We start from the raw sequence: 27945 nt of genomic DNA on the forward strand, positions 1-27945 counted from the left end.
GAGTCACCTTTCCCACTGCCGTATCCATCTAGCAGGTCCTAGTGAGTGCACTAGAACTTCTCCTCAGTGAATGAAGTAACATCAGCTAGGATTCTGAGTTCCTGTTGTAATGCAGTGACAGTGAATGCTGTGTAATGATGGGAACAAGCTTGTTTGTGGTGTCCTCTGTGATTGGATAGGTCGCTGATGCTCACTAGTGAAGTTTATCCACAACCTATGGAGAAGTTAGCAAAGAGTGAATGTTGCCTGTGGAAAAATGAGTTGAGATGACGAGTAGAGGTGAAGGTAGTCTAACTAAGGACCAGTGCCTGGTAGCTTTGACAGTGATTCTAACTGTGGTAGACTGATCCTGAGATTTCTCATAATCTGAGTTTAATATTGAAATCTTGAGGCCTAATTCAATGGAGCTTGATTGATTCTTAATGGTGCACAACCATATTTTGTGCAAACACAATTTATGTGTCCTGCCATTGGAACTGGAGAGTTAATTCAGCAGTGAATTCCTTGACAGTTCACAGGGCATTGGCTTTAAATTGTTACCAGGCTGAAGGAAAGAAAAGAAGTATATTCATGTGGCAGCACAAAAGACTGCAGATGCTGGAACCTGCAGCAACAAGCAATCTGCAGGAGGAACTCAGCCGGTCGAGCAGCATTTATGGGGGGAAAGGAATTGTCGACGTTTCGGGTTGAAACCCTGCATCAGGGCTGAGAGTGGAAAGGGGAAATAGTCTCCAGTAAATTGTTTGTTGCTCTATATTCATGTAGCATTTATTTCACAACTTCATCTTAAAGTGCTTTCCAGTCAATAAAATACCTTTGAAATGTCTTCACTGTTGTAATGTCAGAAATACAACAGCCAACTTGCAAATAGTCAAGTCCCGTAAATAGCAATGTGATAATGAGCAGATATGATATTTTTTAGGTAATGGAGAAAGCCCTCCTTTTGAACAAGCTTCATTCAAGAACTGTTTGAAGTTCAGAGTTACACCGGATGCTGAGAGTGGGCTTCAATCTACCCCAAACAGATGGAACAGAAATCATTCTCTATATAGTCCCACCTGAGATGAGTAGGAGCCCTCGGGAGTTTCTCAAGAACATGTACCCACAAGATAAACTGCACATACATCAACAATATTTAGCCATGTCGGTATTCTAATAGCAAGTGGAAACCTTATAGTGACATAGTGGAATGCTGATCAGAGTTTGAGATAAGGATTCACACTGGCAGAGAGCAGCAGTAGCTTTATATACTGTTTGCTTGATACAGTTCTGTCATGTTCCATGCGTTGGTGCTGAATCTGTCCAGTTTATATGTCCACAATTCTTCCCTAATGTAGGTAAGGTCATACAAAACAGAGTTCAGACTGAGAAAGGAATACCGTACTGATTAATCAGATGAACTTGGTGACATTAGTGGATATATCCATGCTACAGCTGGCTCAGAGTACAGAATGCATATTGGTGCAGGGAAGATGATTTATTATTTGTAATCAAAATCCCCTGTGAGGACTGCAAGTACAATGAGAGTTGTTCACATGATGTACAAAAATCACCAAATTAAATACCACTATTATACAACTTGAACAAAACAAGTTGATTATTAATAAAGCGATTGTGCAGTACGTTATTGTCACTTATCTAATAGGTGTGTCCAGAGAATGGTTTCCTGAAATTTGGTCTGGTTAGGCTTATCAGATATACACTTAAGACAAATCTTACTGTAACAGAGATCAGTTCTTTGCTGCAGGTCTGTAATTTATCTCTTGATTACCAAAAGGCCTTTTCCTTTACATTCTGATAGTATTTTACTACTTTCAGAAATCTCACAACTTTTATGCCATAGTCATGTAAGAGAACCCTTTACTGTAAACTTGTCTGAAGGTCTCTTTCTGGGGAGGGAAATCATTGTCCCCTTGCATTATGATAGTTTTGTTTACAGTGTATCATTGTTCCATCCAGTAATAGGGGAAAACATACAAATTAGCTGAATGTGTGGAAGGGGTAGAGTCCATCTTAAATTGCATAGCACAAAAGTAAGCATTCAGCCCATCATGCCTGTTTGTCTCAATGTAATGAACCAGCAATCTAATTAATCTCAGTCACCTGCTCTTTCCTCCCTTTTTGGAAAATGTCCCTGTTCACGTTTGTATCTAATTCCTCTTTTTGCTGATATAAGAGACCGCAGACGCTGGAATCTGGAGCAACAAACAATCTGCTGAAGGAACTCAGCAGGTCGAACAGCTTCCGTGAGAGGAAAGGAATTGTCGGCGTTTTGGGTCGAAAACCTGCACCAGTCCTGACGCAGGGTTTCAACCCGAATCGCCAGCATTTCCTTACACCCACAGATGCTGCTCGACCTGCTGAGTTCCTCCAGCAGATTGTTTGTTGCTCCGATTTTTGTTGGGTCTATTTTCTCAGTTCTTTCACACAACATGTTCCAGATCCTATTGACATGCTGCATATATTAAACAAAAATCTCCTCCTTGTTTCTCACTTCTATTCCTAATTACTGATGGGATGTCCACATTATGTATGACTATTAAAATTAATAGTTATACCTTTAGCTGCCTTTAATTTTAGCTGGCTTTAACTTTTATGTCTTGCACTGTACTGCTGCCGCAAAACAAAAAATTTCATGACATTTGGCAGTGATAATAAACCTGATTCTGATTCTGATTCTGATTCTGATTCTGCCAAGACACTAAGCTCTGAAGTCTGCCATTTAAACCCTTCTTCACTTCTACCTCTCTGTCCTGATCCCTGTCTCTTTGATCAAGGTTTTGGGCATTGTGGCCTGGAAGTTTCAAAAATTTGAGCACTATGCAGAGGAACGTCATCGTTTCCTGGAGCACAGTTTAATAAGAGCCATTACTGAGAGCTCTTACATCTCTCTGGTATGAGTCATGCAGGTGATGTGGTTCTGGTGCAGAGCCCACAATGAATGACATCAGTCTCTTTTTTTTAACCCCATTTCCAGTGTTACCAAATGAAATTGAGTGACGTTTTCCCAAAGGAAATTTGTCATTGGTCACTTACTAACCAATACTAGCTACGTGATTTAAAGGGCCACTCACTCCAATATGCAAATTCTGCACTCTGTGGCCAAACATCCTGCAGGTTATCTGCTGCTTTTGAAAACTACTCCTAATCACCACAGAGGCTGCTTACTGACCTTCCATGCTTGGAAACTAGGTGGATGGTGGTGGTGTCTCTGGTTTTGCTCAAGGCCTTTTATAACTTGCACAACAAAAACATATCAGTGATTATTCCTCTGAGTTCAATAAATTTGTCATTTTGTTTTACACTTCATAAACATTAAAAACATAGGTTTTCATTTGATTGAACAGAGTCTCCTTGTTTCTGGAGGTTGAAACTGTAGTTTTGTTTTACTTTCAACTGCACCGCACTTGAGGGATGAGGCAGCATTTCCTAATGGACTCCATTTCAAATCAGAGAGGATCATATCCCTATATTACTCTTCAGGGTTGCAATTAATTCTAACAATCGAGTATAACCTAAGTATTTGATCAATGAATGTGAATGCCCTGATGTCTCCTTAATTGGATCAGTGCCAACTTCTGTTTGATGCTGTTAACTGGAGTGGATATGCTAAGTTAATACTGGCAAGTTGTAACGTAAATGGAGCGTGTCAAATAATAGTCAGGTTATCTCAGGGTTATGAGCATCTGGCAACCTAAAAGGCTATGAGAGAGAAGATGGAAAATTGGAGCATTAAGTGGCACAGGAAGTCCAAATATGTTCTCACCTTCTTCCAGTGGTTCTGCAAATCTCAGTCTTGATTGTAAGATAAGGAAAAATAACAAATCAAGCATTTTGGTTTTTAAAAACCATAACAAATTTGCACTGTAGTTTTAAAACAAACTGCTTCTGTGCAAATGTTTCCACTATTTTAGAGAAATGAAGTGGCACACGACAAATTCAAACACTTGGCCAATATTACTGCCCTTGTGACTGCTATTGACATCAAGGCAGCATTTGACCAAATGTGGCATAAAAGACCTCTGGTAAAACTGGTCAATGGGTATCAAAGGGAAAACACTCCACTCCACAAAGGCATTTGGTTGTGGGAGTGGGTGGTCAATCATCGCACCCCCAGGATATCACTGCAGGAGATCCTCAGAGCAGTGTCCTGGACCCAACCATCATCGACTTTCTTCCCATTATAAGGTCAGAAGTGGACGGTTCACTACTTATTTTACAACATTCAATTCCATTCACAAAATGAAGCAGGTTCATGTTTGCATGCAGCAAAACCAAGACAACACTTAGGCATGGGCTGATAAGTTGCAGGTAACATTCATACCACAAGAGTGTCAGGCAGAGACCATCTCCAACCAGAGCAAGTCTTTCTGCCAACACCTGGCATTCAATAGCTTTGCTATTACTGAGTCTTTACCATCAACACCCTGAAGTCACTCATTGACCAGAAACTCAACGTGACCAGCCACATAAATTCTGGAGCTACAAGAGAAAGTGACTGGCTGGGTATAGAGCAACAAATAACTTACCTCCTTACGCCCAAGACTTTCCACATTTAAAAGGAACGTTAGGAGTTTGATGGAATACACACTACTTACTGGACGGGTGCAGTGCCATCAACACAAGAAGTACAACACCATCCAGGACCGTCCAGATAAAGGGTCTTGAAATGCCAGCTGTCCATTTCCCTCCACAGATGCTCCTGACCTGCTGAGTTTCCCCAGCACCTTGTTTGTTGCTCCATTTTTTAAGCAAGTTCTGCTGAAATGTCAGAACGTTAGTGAATTTGGAGTGAGTGACAATTATGCACTACATTTTTGGCCGTCATTGATTACTAATCAGATTTAAGAGCCCTCTTGGAGACTCTCTGTGACCCCGCAAGCTTGATCTAAGCAGAACCCGATTGAATCAGTATGAAATTGAAGTCTGTTTCGTACCATGCTGAGAGGTCTATTTAGCCAATAGGCATCATGGAAAGCTTGATCAGTGCCCCATCTACCACTAGAAATATTTATTCCCTCCAGCACCAGTGCACTGTGGCTGCAGTGTGAACCATCTATAAAAGGCAATGCTGTTAATACACCCAGGCCATCCTAACAGCATCTCCCAAACTCATGACCTATACCACCAAGAAAGACAATGGCAGCAAGTGCATGGAAACTGCATGGGCACCTGCAGGATCCCTCCAAGTCACACACCATCTTGATTTTGAATTAGATCACTGTACCTTCATTGCCACTGTAATTGCATCCTGGAACTTCCTATCCAAGAGCACTGTGGAACTACCTTCACCAGAGGCACTACAGTGGTTCAAGTAGGCAGCTTACCACCACCTTCTGAAGGTCAGTTAGGGATGGGCAAAAAATACTGGCCTTAGCCTGTGACACCCAGACCTTGAAAAGTTAATTAATAAATAAAAATTATAGAATCATAAGGGAGAACCTTGGTATAAGTGGACTGTTAGTTGTTCTTTGGTAGAACAGATTAGGTTTCCCTAAATCTGCTGTCTCAGTGGTTCTTCACTATTTGATTGTTGCCAATGTACCACTGCAGTAGATCTCTTCAATGAATGGTATGATGTTATTCATTATGATACATTGAGGATAGATAGTAGGTTACAAAGGAATGCTGCTTCTGGGGCAAATGATGTAACGAATGAGTAATGCACAAATAATCAAATAATACGCATGTTTTAATTTCAAATTTTCAAATTAAATATATAATGATTTGGTGGCAATCTGAATATTTTTAAGCATGTTCTACTCAAAGTTCTACTTATAGTTGAGGGAATGGTATTGGTATTGGTTTATTATTGTCACTTGTACCGAGGTACAGTGAAAAGCTTGTCTTACAGGTCAATTCATTATACAGTGCAGTTACATTGAGTTAGTACAGAGTGCATTGATGTAGTACAGGTAAAAACAATAACAGTACAGAGTAAAGTGTCACAGCTACAGAGAAAGTGCAGTGCAATAAGGTGCAAGGTCACAACAAGGTAGACTGTGAGGTCATAGTCCATCTCATTGTATAAGGGAACTGTTCAATAGTCTTATCACAGTGGGGTAGAAACTGTCCTTAAGTCTGGTATTACGTACCCTCAGGCTCCTGTATCTCCTACCTGATGGAAGAGGAGAGAAGAGAGAATGTCCCGGGTGGGTGGGGTCTTTGATTATGCTGGCTGCTACACCAAGACAACGAGAGGTAAAGACAGATTCCAAGGAGGGGAGGCTGGTGTCCATGATGTGCTGGGCTGTGTCCACAACTCTCTGCAGCTTCTTGTGGTCTTGGGCAGAGCAGTTGCTGTACCAGGCCGTGATACATCCTGATAGGATGCTTTCTATGGTGCATCGGTAAAAGTTGGTGAGAGTCAAAGGGGACAAACCAAATTTCTTTAGCCTCCTGAGGAAGTAGAGGCGCTGGTGAGCTTTCTTGGCCGTGGCATCTACGTGATTTGACCAGGACAGGCTGTTGACCAGGACAATGGCAGATAAATGGACTAATTGGCAATTGCAATGCAGAAACCTGTGGGCAGCAATGCTCTTTGATGGTGGCAGGTTTGCTGCCAAAGTAAGTTGCACCCATGGTGAGTTTATTTTTTTTCCCTAAATTAACGTGAAGGCCATGGAATGCCACAGTGATTCCTGGATAATGTTCACTGGCATGATGATGTAATTGAATGCAAGCCTCTCCTTAATACAAAGATAATGGAATTAATATGAAGAAGCTTCTTGCTTATGTGGGTGCAACATGTGATTCTGTGCATTCAAGGGAACCCTGTTGCTTGGTGAAATCTGCGTGCAGGAAGTGTGAAGAAGATCTCATTCCCTTTGAAAACATAGCCAGTCTCTTCTCTCCTACATGTGTGTGCTGCAGACTGCCTGATGCACCAGATGTCTCCTGCTGGGGTGGCTTGAAAGGATGTGGTTACATGAAAGCTTTGTGCTGTGGTAACCTTCACAACTATGCAGAGACACTGCGAAACAGATGTTGTCTGAGGGTCAGTGAAGAACAGATAGTGCAACTCTGGTGGCCTGCCTTTTGAAGCCCTGATCAGGTAGAAGTTCTGGGGCAGAGATGAGTTTCAGCAAAAGGATTTGATGTGGAGTCAAAACGCCTTCATCTGTTGGCCCGTACCTCTGTTCAATTTTGGATTGCATTTGTTATCCCAAAAGGATCAGCCGCCCTTGCTTTGTTGCAGATGGTGATTTCAGTGCCAGTAAAAACCAGAAATAAAAAAAAATCCAGGGAATAAAGCTTAAAGGTCTCAGATAATCTGGAAAAATAACATTGAATATTTTGAATAATAAAATTGAATGAGAGCAGGGTAATTTTCCGTGGTATTCTGGCTGATATTTATTCCGCACTTAACATTACAAATGTATTTTTCATGTTTTCAGATGGCATAGGCCATTCAGTTCATCGAGTCAATACTGGCTCTCGGAGTAATCCCATCAACACAATTGCCCCTATTTCACTATAACCTATTCTTTTTCACATGCCCATCAACACCACTCTGATTCTCCTACCACCCACCCAGACAAGAGGTAATTTTCTGTAGCCAATTAACCTACCAACCAGCATGTTTTGGGATGTGGCAGGGAACTGGAGCACCCAGGGAAGAAAGTGCAAACTCAACACACACTGTACTGGAGCTCAGAATCAAGTCCCTAGAACTGTGCAGCAACAGCACTCCCTGCTGCACCACTGCGCCGTCCAGACGAGTGATCTGGATATTATTATATTTAATACAGTACAACTAGTACTGGACTTCAGAAATACTTCATTCCCATGACCAAAAGTCATGACAGGCACAAAGCCAGTACAATTCCACTTCAATGCAAAGTGGCTATGCTTCAGAAATATTTCAATGGATCTGACGCACTTTGAGATGTCCCAAGTTTAGGAAAGTTGGTGTGGAAACATAAGTTCTCTTTTCAATATTTTCGGTTAGTATCTAAATGTTTGGGGTGCTGTTTAAAGAGTCAGGATATGCTTGTGGTCTTGTATTTTCAGATTTATATTATAAATGTTTTTGGTAACTGCATTAGGTACAAAATTGACTAATTTCCCCATGTAATGGCATCTTTGTATCATTTAACAAAAAAGAAAGGTTTATTAGGTTTGACAGTTCAACTCCATTTCAAATATAAATGATGTGGAGGCCAGTCAGCATTCGCTTTCATAAAGAATGAGTCTGATGTGGTGCACAGGAGCTTCTGGCAACAGTGGAATTACATGCAAACGGAAGTCTCCAAACTGAAATGAAAGCTGAAACTGCATTGATCTATCGCAGCACATGAACAACAGCTTGCGTTTATAACATGCTTTAAACATCAACAAAATTCCCAAGGTGCTTCGCAGCTTTCTCCATCTGAATTTGACACTGAGTCACAAAAGGAGATATCAGGATAGAGGCACCAAAGAATTTATTAAAAATGGGTAGAGGAGGAGAAACAGAGAAGTTTAGGGAGTGAAATTCAGAGCCTGGAGCCCGAAGAGCAAGGCAACCAATGATAGATCGATGCCCAGAAGAAGGCTAGTTAGTGCTCAGATGTTTTATCAAATGACAGGGCATCGGTTTGAAGAGGAAAACCATTGTTGATGTTTGGACTTCAGTTTGTTTTTGTTGTTTAATCAATGAAGTCATCCAGTTGAAGATTAATGAACAAGTTAAGGGTAGTTGTATATTTATGTAATTTAGTTGCAGTAACAGAATCTGATAAGAAATTTAGAAGAGTCTGGTTTGATAGATGAGGATATCTTTGTTGATATATAAGTGTTTACTTGGTCAATATAGTGGTTATGTGGCAGATTTTAAGAGAATTTACAGTATTTGCATTAAAGACATATGGTTTGAATTTCATTCCAAACTTTTGTCAAAGACTTAACATGAGCCCAAGGTTAGACCACTGGGACAACTACTTTTGGAGTGAATTGCTTGGCATTTGAGAGTTGAATTGTCTAATGACTGAGGATTATGTCATCTGCAAACCGTTAGCTCACGTGATCTCCCAGATCAACCTGTTTGCTACATCAGTCACCTATGCACACTGCAGATATGCAGGAAATAGTGCTATGTCTTTTTCCTGTGCTTTTTGTTGATCTTTATATTTCCTTGACAAATGCAGTCAGGTGCTTAATAAACTTATCTTGCCTCCCTCCTATTTCCCACCTATACGACATTCTTTGGCAACATAAGAAACCACAGTGATAGCTTCCATATGTAGTCTGATAACACACAGCTCTACTCCACCATTGCCTCTCTTGAACCCACCATTGTATCTACATTGAAAGACTGGTTGTTTGACCTGTGGTATTGGAGGAATTGAAATTTCCTATTAAATAGTGGGAAAACTGAAAGCACCAGAGAATTTATGGCTAGCAGGAGTCATCTGCATTCACGGCAGACCTAGGTGTAAAGAAAAAGGACCTGCTCAATGCAGTCTTCTGAACAGGGTATATTGGTCTGATCCAATCCTTCATAATGAATCCTTGCACCCAGAGCCTTTATGTGCGGTGTTCAAAGCCAGACCTATCTAAGCAAAAACGATTGATAGCCAGCTAAGTTACACCACTTGACTTAGCTGGATCTGATAAAAACTGGACATTTCAGAGACATTCAATAAAAATTGATACAGGCTAAAATAAAAACATGGTCCCTTGCAGCCATCCTGCCCCAGTAATGGAAACCATTCCCTGGGCAGGCTGCAGTCTGCTGCAGGGTTTTCAGGCAAATGCCTTATCATAAGTGGTTGAGAAACAGCTCAGTTTCCCACTCAATCACTGAGCTACAGCTGCTGCCCAATGGAAAAATCGCTGATGGCAACCTCTGGATTTCCATATTGGTGTTGGCAGAAACATGGAAGTTGCTGTCAGGATATGTTAGCGAACTCTGACAGTTTTTGAGTCGTCATCTCACAAAATCAATGTCATTGCCTTTTAATCTTCATTATAGGCTCTGTTCCTCAGCCAGTGACCATATCCAGCCTCCTAATACATTTTTGAAATTGAACCAGGGTGTCTTGTATTTGACACCCCAAATGAACTACATTCATCACTAGGACCATGTATTTGGGTACCACACAGTGGTGCAGCAGTTAGTGATGTTGCCTCACAGCTCCAGGGACCCAGATTTGATCCTAACTCTGTGGACATTGCATGTTCTCCCCTTGAGCTCATGTTTCCGGTGTGCTCTGATTTATTCCCACATCCCAATGACGTGCTAGCGGGAAACTTCCCTATTGCAAACTACACCTTAGTTTAGGTAAGTGGATAAAAGAATCAAGGGGAGAGTTGATTGTCATGTGAGAGAGATGGAATAAGTTGCAGGACCACAGGGAAATAAGGAACGGTGAAAGGAACTGATAGGGTGATCTGCTGAGGGCTGGCAGGGACTCGATGGGCCAAATGGCCTGCTTCTGTGTCAATAATGTGATTTCCACCTCCAATACTTTGTCCAACTCTGCTGTTACTTATCTGCTGCTTTATAATGGTCCTGTAAAATACCTGAGGCATTTGCTGTGATTGAACTACTGTATAAGTATATATTATTGTTACTGTTGTAATGACACTGATGCATCATATTTCAGACATTTTATGTCCAAGCAAGGCTGGCTTTTTATGCTGCCAGGCCAAAAAAAGCAAAAAAAAACTGAAGATGCTCAAAATCTGAAATTGTTGGAAATACTCAGCAGATCAGGCAGCATCTGTGGAGAGTGAAATGGAGTTAATGTTTCATGTCAATATTTTTTGTTCAGAACTCAATGTTATCTTTGTTTCATATTAACTGTTTCTTTCTTCACATGCTCCCTAACCTAGTGAATATTTGCAACATGTTCCATTTCTATTTAAGAGCAGAAACATTATGCTGGAACTTTTAGACCACGTCTTGAGAACTAGGCACAACACTTGTTCAACCACTGTGGATATTTTGTACTGGGAAAATGTGATTGCACTGGAGACAGTTCAGAGAATATTTATAACGATGTTGCTTGGACTGGAACATTTTAGGTATGGGAATAGATTGTATAGGTTGGGGTTGATTTCCTTGGAACACAGGAAGCTGAGTTGCGACTAAATTGAAATGTATAAAGTTATGCACGACGTAGAGTTAATAGGTAGGATCTGTTTCCTTTGGCAGACAGATCAAAAATAAAGAGGTGCAGATTTACAATAATTGGTAGAAGGGTTGAAGGGGAGGTGAGAAAATGTTTTCACCCAGAGGGTGTTGAGATGTTGTGGAAGTCACTGTCAGAACGGATGGTAGAGACAGAACCCCTTATCACATTTTATCAGTACTTTATGTATATTTGAAGAGTTGTGCTTAGCAGGAGAAAGGTGGGATTAGGCTCAATAGTTCTGTTTCTATTGGCACAAACAGAGTGGGTTCAATAGCCACCTCTTCTGTTGTAAACCTTCCAGGTTTCCATTTCTAGCAGCTGCAGTACTTACTTTCTGTATTATAATGGATGAATCAGTCTGCTCTTGGCATCTTGGCTGCCATCTTTCCTATATTACAGCAGAGGTTTCATGACAGAAGAATTTCACTGACTATAAAGAATATGGAGTATTCTGAGGTTGTGAAAGGTATCAGATTACTGCAATTTAGTCATTGTCTATAAAGGCAATAAGAGCGCAAAGTGTAAATCCAGAGTAAGGCCAGAGCCCTTTTAGTTGGGAGGAATCCTCAGGGGTGAAAGTCACAGTCATGGAAAGGTCGGGGTTAAGCTCAGATGCCAGGGATTGGTGGTGGGGAGGAGTTGAAGAAGACTGGGGAGTTGGCAGGAATGTGCGGTTGTTGGTTGGGAGATGGTGTTGGTATGAGTCAGGAGGTGAGATTGTCATCTGGAGTTGGTGGTGGTGGAATCAAGGGGTGCAATTGTTGGTAAGTATCAGGGGCCACTAGCTTTTGGTGTGTGATCATTGATCGGGATGGCTGTCAGGGGTTAGGCTGGAGGGTCTTATTTAGAGAGAATGTCTGCATAAAAGAGAAGTGGGTGTTGGTGGGGTATTGTGTTAGGTGGAGAGATCATTGTGTAAGGATTGTGGTCAGGTGAAGATCACAAGCTATGGGAGTGAGAACCCTGATGGTGAGGCAGGTAAGTAAATAACATAAAGAGAACCTATCTGAGCTGGGATCCTGAGGTCCATCTGGGTCTTTCTCTTGGAGGCCCCTTTAAGTTAGATTGAAACAGGAATTTGAAAATCAGCTTCTACATGAGCCACAGATGGTATGGGTTATGCATGTGTGATTAAAGCACCATCCTAGTGGGCATTTAATTTTATGTAGTTTATGCATGTTTAGTGCCTGTCGGTGTATCAGGTGCATAGTGACTTGGAATTAAACTTACATATCTTACAACTAGAGTGGCATCTGATTTACAATACAGTGTTATTTTTTATTGTAATTGGATCACAAAAACTTGCCATTATGCAATCTGATCTTCAGCAAGGATCTTTCTCCTTGTGCTGCTCCAGTTGGACCCATGCACAACTTTCAAATGCCTTCTGTTCCTGAGACATGGGCTACATTTAGCAGGGAAGCTAAATGTCCTATTTTGTTCAGGACATGCCCTCAAACGCCTTACTTAAAATATCTGAGCATTTATTTCACCTGTAGTAGATGATGTGAAGGTTATCTTATCAAAATTCTACACATTCTTTTGAAAAAGCTTTTTTTTACACGTTAATCTTTAAAATTATATAGTCTAAAAGAAATTCAGGGATTCATGCTGGTGCTTTATTCTATGACATTATATGCAATGATGTTAAAACATACATCATAGGAAGTAAAACAGTGGAAAAAATTGGAATGACAGAATCTGGGAGAAGGCCAAAATCTGGTCCAATTAACTCGCTACTCTGCAGCAAGCAAGGAGCCTCAGAATAAAGCACTTTGTAAGTGAAATGTCAATTGCAATTGGCTAAATTGCACATATAACCTCACTGCACTGGAAGAACTGGAGGCTGTGAGAAGTGTTTTATAGCTCATTATGGACTTTTCCAAACATCCAGGACTTTGGTCACTAGTTATAATTAGGTTTTAAAAAAATGGTTGGCATAACATTGCCAATGTGCGCAATTCATTGCTCATGGAGCTTTTTTCAAAACAAAACCCCCACATCCCTCTCTGAGCATAATTCATGTTATTCTAATATATCATTTTATTTGAAATTGCCTGCCATTGTTTCCTGATGAAACGGTAAAGTCACAGCCCACCCTTACTGTATTGCCCCAAAAACTTTGGCACATTGTTTGGTTAGAATCAAAAAGTGTAATGTGTTCTGTTTGGCACAGAGTACAGCTGACATAATTCTGGAAGCCTTTGGTCGAGCATTTGCCATGGAGGCTAGCTCAACCAAAGATCTTCATCTAATACTTATTCTGAATTCTGTTATTACTTTTCCCTTGTACTATCTCATTGTATTGATGTGATGAAATGATCTGTATGGATGGCATACAGTTTTTCACTGTACCTTGGTACATGTGACAATAATAAACAAATTTTCCAGTTTACCAAATTAGTCATGAATTGCTGGATCCTTGGTGTCAATTTCAAATTAATGTCAATTTCACAATAACTGGCTTATAAAACAGTGAATGTCCCTCCTCAGTTTTGATGCTTGTTATAAAGGAGCCCTGCATGATGTGCAGAGCCACATGCCAAGCAATCAGCACTATCAAGCATCAAAGGAAAGAAATGTAATGTGACAATGAAGGCCACTCTAGTATGGTAACCTGCAACAGCAAATCAAAAAGTCTAAAAATAACTGTTAACAAATTCTGCTGGCATGCAGCTTTCTATAATAAACTCCCACTGACATCTGTAAATTGTTGTTATCTTCACAAGCCATTGCACTGCCCTCCACAATCTTGGTGCTGCCTTCTGCTAACCTTCCTACGCAAATACAGGCAATATCAATCCTACAAGGAGACTGACATCTTTTGAGAATGACACAGTCTGCAACATTGATTTATTGCATTCTTCTGTTCCTATCCAACTATTTTTCTTAACTGACAATATCTGAAGAAGCTTCCCATCCTTCTTAATCTGTGTATTTGTCCACATTCCAAATAGTATTGCACTGTTCATTGGCCTAAAGTAGCAAATCCACTTTTCTTTCATTTGGGACACTCATAGAATCATTTCTGTTGTTAATATCTGCACAGTCTTTCCTTTGAAATGGCATCATATAGAAGGATTCTGAGGTTGAAATGAATCTTTCTCTCTTGGTTTTTCCTCTGTTTAAACACATTAAATACGTCATGTAGGATTGGAACACGACAAGAAATTAAGACAAGAAAAATGCTATGCCTCCATTGCAGCAGGAATCTTTGGTAGCCCAACTCTCTTACTGTTCTTCTGCATAGCTTCTGTCTCTGCTACCAAACTTAGTGCATTTCAATAAATTGTAAAGTTTGTCCTTAAAATTGCTCTAAATTTACCTCACAAACTTCCAATTCTGTACAATGATCCAACATTCCTGCTTTCAGCTGATGTTAATTAGATTTAAACATCTATACTACTTAATGTTTCCTGATGCATAAATTGGGCCACCCTGTGTATTTTTGGGCTGTAATGCAGACATGAAGTCCACATTGGCAATCGACATACTACACCCAAATGTCACCTAAGTTGTTGCAATAAATAATTAAGTTATTGAACATCAAAATAGGAATGAAGTCTGTGATTTAGAGAATTGTGGATGTATTGTACCAAGGCATGTTGGCAAAATATTGTTATACAGCACGGAAACGGACTCTTCAGCCCATCTCGTCCATGCCGAGTAAGATGTCAATCTGAGCTAGTCCCATTTGCCTGCACTTGGCCCATATCCCTCTAGGCATTTTTTTATCCATGTACCTGTCCAAATGTTGTAATTGTTCTTGCCTCTACAGTTTCCTCTGGCAGCTCATTCTATATACCCACCACCTCTACGTGAAAAAGTTGCCCCTCAGATTGCTTTTAAATCTTTCGCCTCTCACCTTAAATCTATGCCCTCTAGTTTAGACTCCCTTATCCCTGGAAAAAGACTGTGACCATCCACCTTATCTACACCCCTCATGGTTTTATAAGCCTCTATAAGGTCACTCGCCAACCTTCTGTGCTCCAGGGAAAAACGTCCCAACCTATCTAGCCTCTCCTTAGCAGACAAAAAGATAAAGAAAGTAACTACAGGTATTTTATATGTGTTTGTGCATGGTTAAGCAGAAATTTAACATCTTATTTCAGTAGCTAATTCCTACAAAGGTAAGCCAAGAAAATTGTTCAGTTAAAGTTGGATTTGTTGAAATCTTAGAATATAATAACAATTAGATTGTGTTCCATTATGAACCAGACTGCCATATAGCAGACAGAAAGGAAGAGAGAATGGTTTGGTATTTTGGTACGCTGTAATAAAATGATACTGAATGTAAAATGATTTGATAGTAATTAATCTCAACTGTATAAATTTTGCACCAAAATTTTACAATGCCACTTCCTTGGTATGTTCCTGCTGTGATTTAGATTTTTCTCCCTTCTCTTTAGGTCTTACTCATCATCAGTGGGAATCTCAGTTTCTTGAACTGGTTGACTATTGTTCCCAGTATTGCCTGCTTTGATGACTCCAATCTGGCCTTTCTCTTCAGCTCACGACAAGGGAAGGCCAAAGATCAAGTATCCATGATTCAGGCTAAAGAGGCAATGGGTCAGAAACCGCCTACTCATTATGGTATGTAATATTGATTAACGACCTGCTCAGTGTTTCGGACACAGGCCTTTTCCACGAACTCTACATTGGTTTCTTAACTCATTCACAACAAAGCACAGCAGTTTTTCATCCTTTAATAAGATGAGCTCTGATTCAGAATGTCAACTAATGCTGACATTACTACCATTGGGGCAGAATGTGAATGCTCTCTTAGTAGCAGATAAATTAAGCAACAACTTAAAGTTGAGTAGGATTCAGAATTTCAAGTCGAAAGTGAATTAAGTTGGTTAGTTTGGCGCAATAAGTTATTGTGTATTTTCTGACTTACAGACAAAATTGACTTATGGACGTCTGTAAAAACAGAACCTGTTTGTTACCCGTGTACACCCTATAGTAATAATTCCAGTCCTCTTCAGTTTTCTTTACCATCTAGAAACCTGTAAGCTATTAACACATAAACCTGACAGCAACTGGTCAATACTTCATAACTTTATCTCATATTTTCAGCTTCCTCAGTCAGACTTGATGGTTTCCTACGAGAATCCTTGCCACTCACTTGTATTTTTCCATTTCAAACAAATAACTGGTTGCAGACAACTTGAGAAATGTTTGCGTTGGATTCCACCAGTTCAACTGAAGGAAATAGTCTGTGAATAGCATTCAATCAAAAGAGAATGACACACATTCCCATGGTACAACTTACCTGTTTAATGTATAGAATTCATGAACAAGGAATGATTGGGAGACATCAGTAATGTATTGACTTCTTTTGGTTTTGCCCAGTTTCTTAAACATTTTACAAGGTTTTATACTGCCTGAAGTATTGCTATCACCTCATAGGGTCAACCATTCTCAATGTCAAAAAAGACATTGTAGATATTAGTTACTTTTATTGCCTCCTCCTCGAGACTAAGGAAGACTTGCTCCCCCTTGAGTTCTGTGTTTGCTTGTGTGGCTGATGAGGTCAAGTGAGATCCGCAGACTCTGCCATAGGTGGGATAGGAGATGCTTGATGGGATCTGTGGATAGTTTACGAGGTTTCTATTAACTTCCAAAACAAGGACTGGTAGTCCTCAGTGCAAATCCAAATGCTCCTCCACCATTTTGAATGGTCTTTAAACAGGGGATTCCCATGGACATTACACTTTCTCAAGGAAGCTTTGGGAACATCCTTGAATGATTTGCCCCACTGAGACAGGGAAAGGAGAGTAGGGTGAAGAAACCCAAGAGAGGGAGAACAATTAGTCAAGAGGAAGAAGGAAGCATACTTAAGGTTTAGGAAGCAAAAATCAGACAGGGCTCTTGAAAATTATAAGGTAGCCAGGAAGGAGCTTAAGAAGGAACTTAAGAGAGTTAGAAGGGGACATGAGAAGGCCTTGGCTGCTAAGATTAAGGAAAGCCCCAAGGTGTTCCATACATATGTGAAGAACAGGAAGGTGACTAGAGTGAGGGTAAGACCGCTCAGGGATAAAAGGAGAAACATGTGCCTGGAGGCAGAGGAGGTAGGGGAGTTTCTTAATAAACACTTTGCTTCAGTGTTCGCCAGGGAGAGGGACTTTGATGAATGTGAGGTCAGTGTAGAACAGGCTAATATGCTGGAGCATGTCGAGGTTAAGAAAGAGGTAGTGTTGGAGCTTCTGAAAAACATTAGGATAGATAAGTCCCCAGAACCGGATGGGATATACCCCAGGTTACTATGGGAAGCGAGGGCAGAGATTGCTGGGGTATTGACGATGATCTTTGAGTCCTCCCTCGCCACAGGAGTGGTACCAGAGGATTGAGGATGGCAAATGTTGTTCTATTGTTCAAGAAGGGTAATAGGGATAATCCTGGGCATTATAGACCAGTGAGTCTTATGTCAGTGGTGGGCAAACCATTGGAGAGATTTACGGGCATCTGGAGAAGTGTGGTCTTATTAGGGATAGTCAGTATGGATTTGTGAGGGGCAGGTCGTGCCTCATGAGCCTAATTGAGTTTTTCGAGGAGGTAACAAAAGAAATTGATGAATGTCGAACGTCGGGTGTGGTGTATATGGATTTTAGTAAGGTGTTTGACAAAGTTCCCCATGGTACGCTCATCCAGAAAATCATGAGGCATGGGATCCGTGGAAACTTGGCTGCATGGATTCGGACTTGGCTTGCCCCAGAAGGCAGACGGTCGTAGTTGATGGAGTGTATTCTGCCTGGAGGTCGGTGACTATTGGTGTTCCACAGGGACCTGTTCTGCGACCCCTATTCTTTGTGATTTTTATAAATGTCTTGGATGAAGAAGTGGAGGGGTGGATTAGTAAATTTGCAGATAACACGAAGGTTAGAGGTGTTGTGGATAGTATAGAAGGTTGTCACATGTTACAACAGGATATAGACAGGATGCAGAATTGGGTGGAGAAGTGGCAGATGGAGTTCAATCCAGAAAGTATGAAGTGATACACTTTGGAAGATTGAACGAAGGGAGAGTACAAGGTTGATGGCAGGATTCTTAGCAGTGTGGAAGAACAGAGGAATCTTGGGGTCTAAGTCCATAGATCCCTCAAGGTTGCCGTGCAAGTTGATAGGGTGGTTAAGATGTGCTGGCCGTCATTAGTCGGGAGATTGAGTTCAAGAGCCACGAGATAATGTTGCAGCTCTATAAACTCTGGATAGTCCACACTTAGAGTACTGTGTTCAGTTCTGGTTGCCTCATTTTTGGAAGGATGTGGAAGCATTAGAGAGGGTGCAGAGGAGATTTACCAGGATGCTTCCTGGATTAGAGAACATGTCTTATGAGGAAAGGTTAAGCGAGCTAAAGCTTTTCTGTTTGGAGAGACGGAGGGTGAGAGGCGACTTGATAGAGGTGTATAAGATTATGAGAGGCACAGATAGAGGGGACAGCCAGCACCTTTTTCCCAGGGCAGCAATGGCCAATACCAGAGGACATTCGATTAAGGTGAGTGGAGGAAAGTTTAGGGGAGATATCAGAGGGAGGCTTTTTACACAGAGAGTGGTGGGCGCCTGGAATGCACTGCTGGGAGTGGTGGTAGAGGCTGATACAATAGGAACATTTAAAAGACTCTTAGACAGGCACATGGATGTAAGAACAATGGAGGGTTATGGGCTGTGTAGGAGGGAAGGGTTAGATTGATCATGGAGTAGGTTTATATTGATCAGTACAACATCATGGGCCGAAGATCCCATACTGTGCTGTACTGTTCTATGTTCTATGGTTTCCTCTTTCCACCTGATCATCTCATGCCGAACTTAGAAAAAAAAGTGTCAGTTTTAGAAGTGTGGTGTTGGACATAAAAATGATGTGGCCTGCCCGTCAGACCCAACAAAACACAATTAAGGCAGAGATACTGGCGTTGGTTCACTTATCCTAACCAGTAGAGGGTTTTGTGGAGACACCTTTGGTGGTCTCACTTCATTACTTTGAGATGTCTATTGTATGCAGTCCACATCTCAGATGTGTGTAGGAGGATAGGAATCATGACAGCCCAATAGACCACAAGCTTTGTGCTGGGTTTGAGGTCTTGATCTTTAAACTCTCTTTTCCTCAGTGCCCTTGATCCTTCCCACACAGTCTTACTACCCACTCCAGTCTTGCTGCAATTTCTCACTGACAAGAAGTGAAGAAGTTCACATTCTAGCTGAGAAATAATAATCTCTTGGGAGCAGACAGTATTTTTGATGATGATTTAAAATATAATGAAGTGGCATTGTTGGCGAAGGCATTTCTGAATTCTCTCTCTTTGTTCTCTCTCTCTCTATTCCTCTTCCCCTCCCCCCATACACACAAGCGCACAATGTGTCACAAACATGCTCTTTCTTTTGGACTCCAAGATTACACAGTAGTACACATAATTTCCATGTAATTTCTGCTTTTGCCTGAATTTGTTCAGAATCATTATGCAGTAAAATTTGGATTTTCCTGCAACCATTCAGTGGCTCATCTTTCTCCATTTAAAAAATAAATCTGTTTGTATGTTAAAGGCTATTGAACACATTATAACATTGCCGTGGTTGCTTTCATATAATTGCATGATTGTTTTCAAAATAATAATTCCTCAAGCATGTCACTTTGTATGTGCAATTAATAACAGCGTGTTAACACCTGGGTCATTAAGCAGTAGGTTTTATTTGTTACTCGGCAAACAGCCCAAGCTAGAACAACATCTGAACTCTTAGCTGTGCGCTGTCACTTTGCTCATTATTTTGCTCCATTGCTCAATATATCATAAAGATGTGTTCATTAAATATTCATTTATAGCAATTAAGCTTTGGAAAAAGTTAATTTACCAGAATCTTTGAATTGAAATGAAATGAGAGCCAGGTTTGCTTCGGTTACATTGAGTGATTACTGTTGAATTTTATAGTTACTAAAATACTAATTTATAAAGAATGCATTTATTTTAATTTGATGGAGCTCTTTGAAAAATGAGATGTGGTAGCACTGGTATTATTTATGCCTCCTGCCCAGTCCCTTCCACTCCAAAACAGTGGTAGTGGTTGTCCAGTACTTCTAGATTTTGTAAGGTGTGCGTACTGACATAGAGCATCAGGGTGCTATTTATTGTGAACTCATTAGGCCATTTGCAAAAATTTCCTCGGTACACGTTCTATAGATACATCAAAATGATTGTTGAATAAAATATGTATTGGCTGATCAGAAAGTAGAATTGCCTCTCAGAATACAGTTAAAATAATGACCACAGTTGGAACCTAATTCAGAGCAGTAAAGCAGAGTGGGGTTAAGAGCTGTGTGAGAGACCAACATTAGTGGCTTTTTTGCAAGATAGGTTGATAATAAATCCAGTCAAAACTCAGAAGTTGTTTACCCAGAGGGTTGAGTAGGGTGGTGAGTTGGATATAAAACTTGTAACTTGGAGTATCTGAGAAAATACTATTGGGTACATTCAAGGAAAAACTGCATAAACACAGAGGAATAAATGAAATAGAGGGATATGTTGATGAAGTTAAATAAAAAAGAGGGGGAGGTTTGTAGTGAGCAGAAATGCTGATAGGGACTTGTTGAACTTGTAATTTGTATGTATTCAACAATTTATTTTATAATAATTTATAATCCAGGTATACGTCATTAGGTTGAGTACATAAAATTGCACTAAGAAACCATTGATTAATTTGTGATTTATCAGGGGAAGGAAGACAAGGATGGGAAGAATCTATTGGCCTCCAAAATGTGACTTCTCGATGGGTCAGTGCATAAATGGGAAAGTATCAAGGGCATATTTGAAAGGAACTGTAACTATCATGGGAGGTGGTAATCTATATATTGATTGGACAAATCAAACTGGCAAGGATATCGTAGAAGAAGAATTTGTGGAATGTGTAAGAGATTGTTTTTTAGATAAGTACATTGCAGAACCTACCCAAGAATGGGCTATTTTAGATTTGGTCTTATGTAATGAGGAAGGATTAATAGAGATCTTGTGGTTAAAGATCCACAAGGGAGTAATGACCATGATATTATAGAATTCCAAGGATGAACACCATAGGTCTATAACCAGTGTCTTCAGTTTAAATAAGGGCAATTATATCGGTGTGAGGGAGGAGTTGTCCGAGGTTGACTGGGTAAATGAGCTAAGAGACAGGTCAGTAGAGAAACAGTGACAGATATTGAAACAGCTAGTCTGTAATGCTCAGCGAAAGTTTATCCCAATCAAAAAGAGGGATTCCATGAGAAAGAGACATAAACCATGGTTAACAAAGGAAGTAATGTTAAATTGAAGACTAGGGTATATGAAGTGGTAACGGCTAGTGGTAGACCAGAGACAGAAGTTTTTGGGATCCAGCAGCAAAAAACTAAATAGCTCATAGGAAGGGAGGAAATGCATTTTGAAAGAAAACTTGCATGTCATTCTTGGTCCACAATTTTTCACTATTTACATTAATGACCTGGAGGAAGGAACGTTATATAAAGTTTCAAAATTTGCCAATGATAGGAAAATAGGTGGAAAGGCATGTTGTGATAAGGATACTGTGATTCTGCAATGGGATATAGATTGATAGAGTGAATGGGCAAAAGACTGGAAAAAGGAGTTTAATATGAGGAAGTGTGAGATCGTGCACTTCAGTAAGAGAAATCAAAAGGCAGATTATAATCCAAATGGGGAGAGGCTGCAAGTGAGTGAAGTGCAGAGAGATTGAGGTGTTCTAGTGCATGAATCACAAAACATTAGCAGGCAAGTCCAACAAGTAGTTAAGAAGGCAAATGACATTTTGGCCTTCGTTGCAAAGCAGTTGGAGTTTAAAAATAGGGAGATTTTGTTGACATTGTGCAAGGTATCTGTGAGGCCACAGCTGGAATACTGTGTATAGTTTTGGTCCCCTTACCTAAAAAGAGATATAGTAACTTTGGAGGCAGTCCATAGGAGATGCACCAGGCTAATTCCCGGGTTGAGAGTGTTGTCCGACCACAGGAGACTAAACATTTTGGGCCTGTATTCCTTGGAGCTTAGAAAAATGAGGGGTGACCTTATTCAGACATATCAGATCCTAAGGGGACTTGACAGGGTAGATGTCTTCACCAGTGGGAGATTCTCGACAAGAAGATAAGGGGCTGGTGTGGAGAAATCTCTTCTCATGGAGGGTACTGAATCTCTGGAATTCTCTGTCACAATGGTTGGTGGTAACTGGATCATTAGAAGTGTTTAAAGTGGAGGTGGATAAATATTTGATAGATTGAGGAGTAAAGGAGTATGGAAAATGTAGAGAAAAGTTGAGGCCAGCATAGATCAAACAATGATCATACCAAATGGTGGGCAGCCCTGATGGCCTGTTCCTGCTCCTATTTTCTTGTGTTCCAAAAATATATTCTCAAGAGACTGCTGAGTCCACATCTTTTGCTTGCTCATGGCTTCCCTGAGTAGAGAGTGTTGAATGGCAGTATGTTTTCAATGGTTTTATGTGAAATAAACTGGAATATTGATGGAGTAAAGATGATGCAGTGGGGGTAAATATCTATGTTAGGGATGGTGTGAGATTTAGGTGACTTGGAGATGTTGGTGTTCTCACAATATTCTTTCAAAGTTGGTAAATTGGTTTATTATTGTCACATGTACCGAGGTACAGTGAAAAACTTTGCTTTGTATGCCATCCATACAGATCATTTCATCACATCAGTGTATCGAGGTAGCACAAAGGAAGAACAATAACAGAATGCAGAATATAGCGTTACAGTTACTGAGAAACTGCAGTGCAGGCAGTCAATAAGGTGCAAGGCCATAGCGAGGTGGATTGTGAGGTCAAGAATCCATCTTTTCGTACAAGAGGTCTGTTTAATGGCCTCATAACAGCAGGATAGAAGCTGACCTGAGCCTGGTGCTATGTGCCTTCAGGCTCTTGTATCTTCTGCCCGATAGGAGGGGGAAGAAGAGAAAATGTCTTTGGTGGGATGGGTCTTTGATTATGTTGGCTCTTTACCGAGGCAGCGAGAAGTGTAGACAGAGTTCATGGAGGGGAGGCTGGTTTTTGTGATGTGCTGAGCTATGTTCACAATTCTCTGCGGTTTCTTGCTGTCTCAGGCACTGCAGTTGCCATACCAAACCGTAATGCATCCGGATAGGATGCTTCCTATGGTGCATCTACAAAAATTTCCCGTCTTTCCTGGAAGTCACATTTGGAGAAAGGGAGATGCTTTTTAAAGTGGGTGGATATTGAGTCTGGTTGCAGGCATTCCAATCAAGTGAACTGTCAAGAACCAGTGTTGTTCTAGCTGCATTCACTCAGGTGCATGGTTAACATTTCACGTGCTCTCTAACTGAGTTTTACACACTTTGGATGATATTTGAGGAATCGGAAGGTCAGCATCCAGCATCTGCACTGATGTTGTGGTCACATATGTGTTGTTCAGCATTCAGTGAGTGGGAACCATGGGGCCTCTTGTTGGTTGGAAATCAAAAAACTGCAGATGCTGGAAATTTGAAATGAAATCAGAAAATGCTGGAAACACTCAGCAGGTCAGGCAGCATCTGTGGAAAGAGAAACAGAGTTATCATTTCAGATCGTTTGTCAGACCTTGAAGAAGAGTCTTCAACCTGAAACGTTAACTCTGTTTCACTTTACACAGGTGCTGCCTGACCTGGTTGGAATGTGTTAGCCGCTGCTGCCATTATTTGATTCTCCTCTACTCAAGTTCCAGTTTGTTTCGATGTGTGAGACCAGGGCAGTGTGTCAGGATCACAAAGTCAATCCTGTGACACTCATTAGTCTTTCATCTGTCTATATGACACAAAGCCACACAAGGAACTATGAGAAATGTCTTGAAGGAGGAGAGACAAAAGTGATAAATGGATATCTGCCAATCATAACATCTATCTCACCATATAACACTTCCCATCTCCAAAACTCGTATATAGACCTACAACATTGTATTAAATCAGTCATTTTCAAAACTTTCTTTCTCAGGTGCCTTCATTCGACGTGTGCTGAATATCTCCATTGGGGTTCTCATCGCTTACCTCAGTCTACCGGTGATTGTAAACCTGCTCAGTTCAAAACAAATGATGAACACTTCCTTCAATCCATTGCGAATTGTCAACACCTATGGAGCCTTTGGAAGGTACGAAGCAAAGAACAGCTCCGTAATCTTATAATATTATCATCATTCACAGAAACATCATTTTGCACTATCTCTAATGAGTTGAAATTTGTCACAAAGAGGGTGAGATCTGATGTTTTACTTATTCTACTTCAAGTGCTCCCAGTTCTACAAAATAATTTTATTGTTGACTTAATTTTTACACAGGTTGCTAATAACTTTAGCCATAGTTAGGGTTACATTGAATAGGCCCTGAAAACAAGGGAATCATTTGAGATTGTTGCAGGACTCGAGGGCCTGAGTTATAGGCACAGGTAGGGCAGGTTATTCCTGGAACATAGGAGACTGAAGGGTGACCTTATAGAGGTGTATAAACTCATGAGGGGCATAGATAGGGCAAGTTCACACAGTCTTTTTCCCAGGGAAAGGGATCCAAAAAACGAGAGGACATAGGTTCAAAGTGAGAGGGGAAAGGTTTAAAAGGGACCTGAGGAGCATCTTCTTCATGCAGAAGATGCTGTGTATATGGAATGAGCTGCCAGAGAAAGTAGTTGAGCTGGGTAGAATAACAACATTTAAAAGACATTTGGATAAGTACATGATTAAAAAAGGTTTAGAGGGATACGAGCCACACATGAGCAAATGGGATTAGTTTAGGTGGACACCTTGGTCAGCATAGACGATTTGGGCTGAAGGGTGTGTTTCCATGCCGTATTACTCTATGACTCCATATGATTTGTGCCACCTACTCACATAGCTGATTGTTGGGTGGCACCAGAACTAACTGTGCTGTTTATTGGCTGCACATCTCAGCAGGGAGAACAGTTTTCAGATCTTAAAGGGGATGTGTATTGTGGCTGCAACAGATATGGAACATCCTGATCTGGGAGCTGCTAAAGAATGACACAGCAGTGGAGACACAAGAGACTGCAGATGATGGAATCTGGAGCATCAAACAATCTGCTGCTCGAGCAGCATCTGTGGGGGGAAAGAAATTGTCAATGTTTTGGGTTGAAACCCTGCATCAGGACTGAGTGTGGAGACGGAAGATGGCTAGTATAAAGTGGAGAGGAGGAGTGGTGAGACAGAGGCCACAGTGACGGGTGGACAAAGCAGGGGGTAGAGTAGGTTGGATGACAGGCAGATTGAACCAAGTAGGGGGGTGGGAGGGGTGAAGTTGGGAAACAGAGGCAGGTGGATGATGGATGGAGGCAGACAAAAAAAATGAAGATGAAGCCAGGTGGGGTGAAGGGAGGGTGAAGGTGGAGACAGCTGTTGGAGGGTGATAAACAGGAACGCAAAGGCTACCAGTGTTGAACTTCGATAAGTAAAGGAGGTGATAATGGGGACCATTAGGGACGAGGTGAAAGGCAGATGGAACCAGGACCAAATGGGGGAGGTGGGGGAGCCATTGGGTGAAATATGTGAGTGATGGGTGGATGGAACTGGGAGGGTAACGAAAATGGGTGTGGGAAAGGGGACAAAAATAGGGGGAGCAGAGGAGGATCGGTGGGGGGGGGGGGGGGGGGGGGGGGGGTGGGCAGGAACCGGAGGTGAACGTTATCTGAAATTGGTTGACACAGCAGCGTTCCACAGAGTAAGTACCACAGTTTTCAGACAATACAGGCAGGAGGTGCAGAATGGAAGAGAGGTCCTTTTTCTACAGTGGGCAAGGAGGGTTTTCAGGTGCACACTGGAAAGGCAGAGGGAGGAGATTGCCATGACAGTCAATGGCAGGAGGCGCCTCCTGGCGACCTGGATGCACTGCTGCAAGATAATCAGTGACCTCACATGAGTGGTCAAGGTCAGTTCATGCCATCTCCCACCAGCTGCAAACCTACCCTAGGCACTGCTCAATGAACCACAGTCTTGAAATTTGTCAGATATATCTGTCACCTAATATTTGTGTTATCCACTGTACCCTGACACGTTTAGCACTGCTGCATACCTCACTTCCCAATCTCATAGTTTACACTCCCGCTATTTAAAAATGAGAGGCACTGCAGCCAAAAGCATTGTGTGACATTCGTTAGCACATTGGACAAGAAGTCATAGGTAAGTAGCAACAGCAACTAACCAAAGAGGGCTGGCACATGTCCATCTCCTTATGTCTATGGGAGAGGTTGTGCTCAGGATAAGGTGGAGTGTCCATTACTGAGAGCATGGTCAATGCTGGGCTACAAACTTCAAAGCTGATGGAATTCTGATTCTTAATCCTCTTCCTCGCATTCTACTTTCCTCTCAAAGCACAGTCCCTTCTAATTCAGTTTGCTGTTATCATAGCTGTGGATACCGTTGTTCAATGAGGTGTGCATAGTGTCTCAGCCATCTACTAATATTGCTCCCCAACAGCTTCCTCAGATTGCTGAGATATTGCCAATAAAGTCCTCTCATAGGATGAAAATATTTGTCACTCACTGTCATTCTGGACATTAATTAGGGTGCAAAATCTTTCTTTCATGTATATTGCCATGAATTCTGCAGCTAACAAATTGAGAATTTGGTGACAAATTTGGCAGTAATATAATTTTAATTTCCAACATAATTTCAGCATGATTTAAACCCTGTGTGTTTAAGATTTGAAACAGAATTCATTGGCGATTTCAAAAGACAGGTGCAAATTAGGGATAAACTTTAATGGATTATGGGGTATTAAATTGGACAATTTTATCAAAGGTCTAGCATAGGCATGTTTGGCCAAATGGCCTCCTCCTGTGCTGGAAAGTTCAAGGCTCCATAAATGTTTGATTATTTTACAAAAATGTAAACTAAGTCCTTGAGTTGTTAACTGGCATAATTATATTCAAACCAATTACCCCAGAATACTCCCTGTGGAGGCTTTAAGTGTAATAATTCAGGGAGTTGCTGTCACATGGTCAGCAAATGTTTGCTCAGTGACACCTGGGAGCACCTCATACTGTCAACCAATGCTGAGCAAGAGTCCAGAAGCAATCTGGAGATTTAAGCAATTCATTACACAGCGGGGATCATTAATATAGAAGTTCACAGCAGGGAAAACCTCTGTTACCGGTTTTCTTTTAATAAATGATGATGTGCAGTTGAAATTTATGTTGAATAAAATGTCTGCCCCATAGGAAGAAGTGACATTTGTGATGGATGTTGAATTTTGCATAATTCAAATGACACAAAGAACTTTCTTCTTTTAAAAATTGTTCAATAATTTTGATTTAGTGACCTGGAATTAGAACAAACGTCATACGTTAATGAGGTGCACCGCCTGACTGCAGGGCACTTTATACACTGGTAACAGCTTAACTCTTTCAGCTCCAGGAAGTTTCTATTAGTAAAGCTACACTGGACATTGTCTGTAATAGAAAACTGGCACACCATTTATTTGCATGACATATACAGTCGGAATGTCTGGGAGTAGTCTGGTGCACCTGAATTTTTATCCAAAGAGAAAAGAAAATAAACGTTTTTCATGTTATCTTCAAGCCTGGTTTTTAAACTGTAGAAAAATGGGACTTCCAGGAGCCAATGTTTTATTTTTATCCTTTTACCTTCTACAGTCAGCATTGGAGTTGGCTGTTTTACCCATGGGAGCAGTACTTGTGTGATCATCATAGATTTGTTTTTAACCTGGTCTTATAATACAGGTTTTTTGAAGATTTATATTATAGCTTGCTGAAGTGCATTGTTCAGCCTTGATAATGTTGTCCATCACTCCGGCTGTGAGTGCAGCTCTCAATTTCAAGAT

The 27945-nt window shown here is 41.0% G+C and overlaps 1 protein-coding gene across 1 annotated transcript in view; it reads left to right on the top strand.

Moving 5' to 3' along the window:
• lmf1 (lipase maturation factor 1) overlaps window positions 1–27945 on the top strand; it is a 560127-nt gene that overhangs the window by 451559 nt on the left and 80623 nt on the right. The window contains exons 7-8 of the mRNA XM_052021392.1: window positions 15530–15713; window positions 24095–24248. Of these exons, the coding sequence (XP_051877352.1) occupies window positions 15530–15713; window positions 24095–24248 (338 nt within the window). The remainder of the gene's footprint in view (window positions 1–15529; window positions 15714–24094; window positions 24249–27945) is intronic.

The sequence above is a fragment of the Pristis pectinata genome, chromosome 8 (genome assembly GCF_009764475.1).
Source record: "Pristis pectinata isolate sPriPec2 chromosome 8, sPriPec2.1.pri, whole genome shotgun sequence".
Lineage (NCBI taxonomy): Eukaryota > Metazoa > Chordata > Chondrichthyes > Rhinopristiformes > Pristidae > Pristis > Pristis pectinata.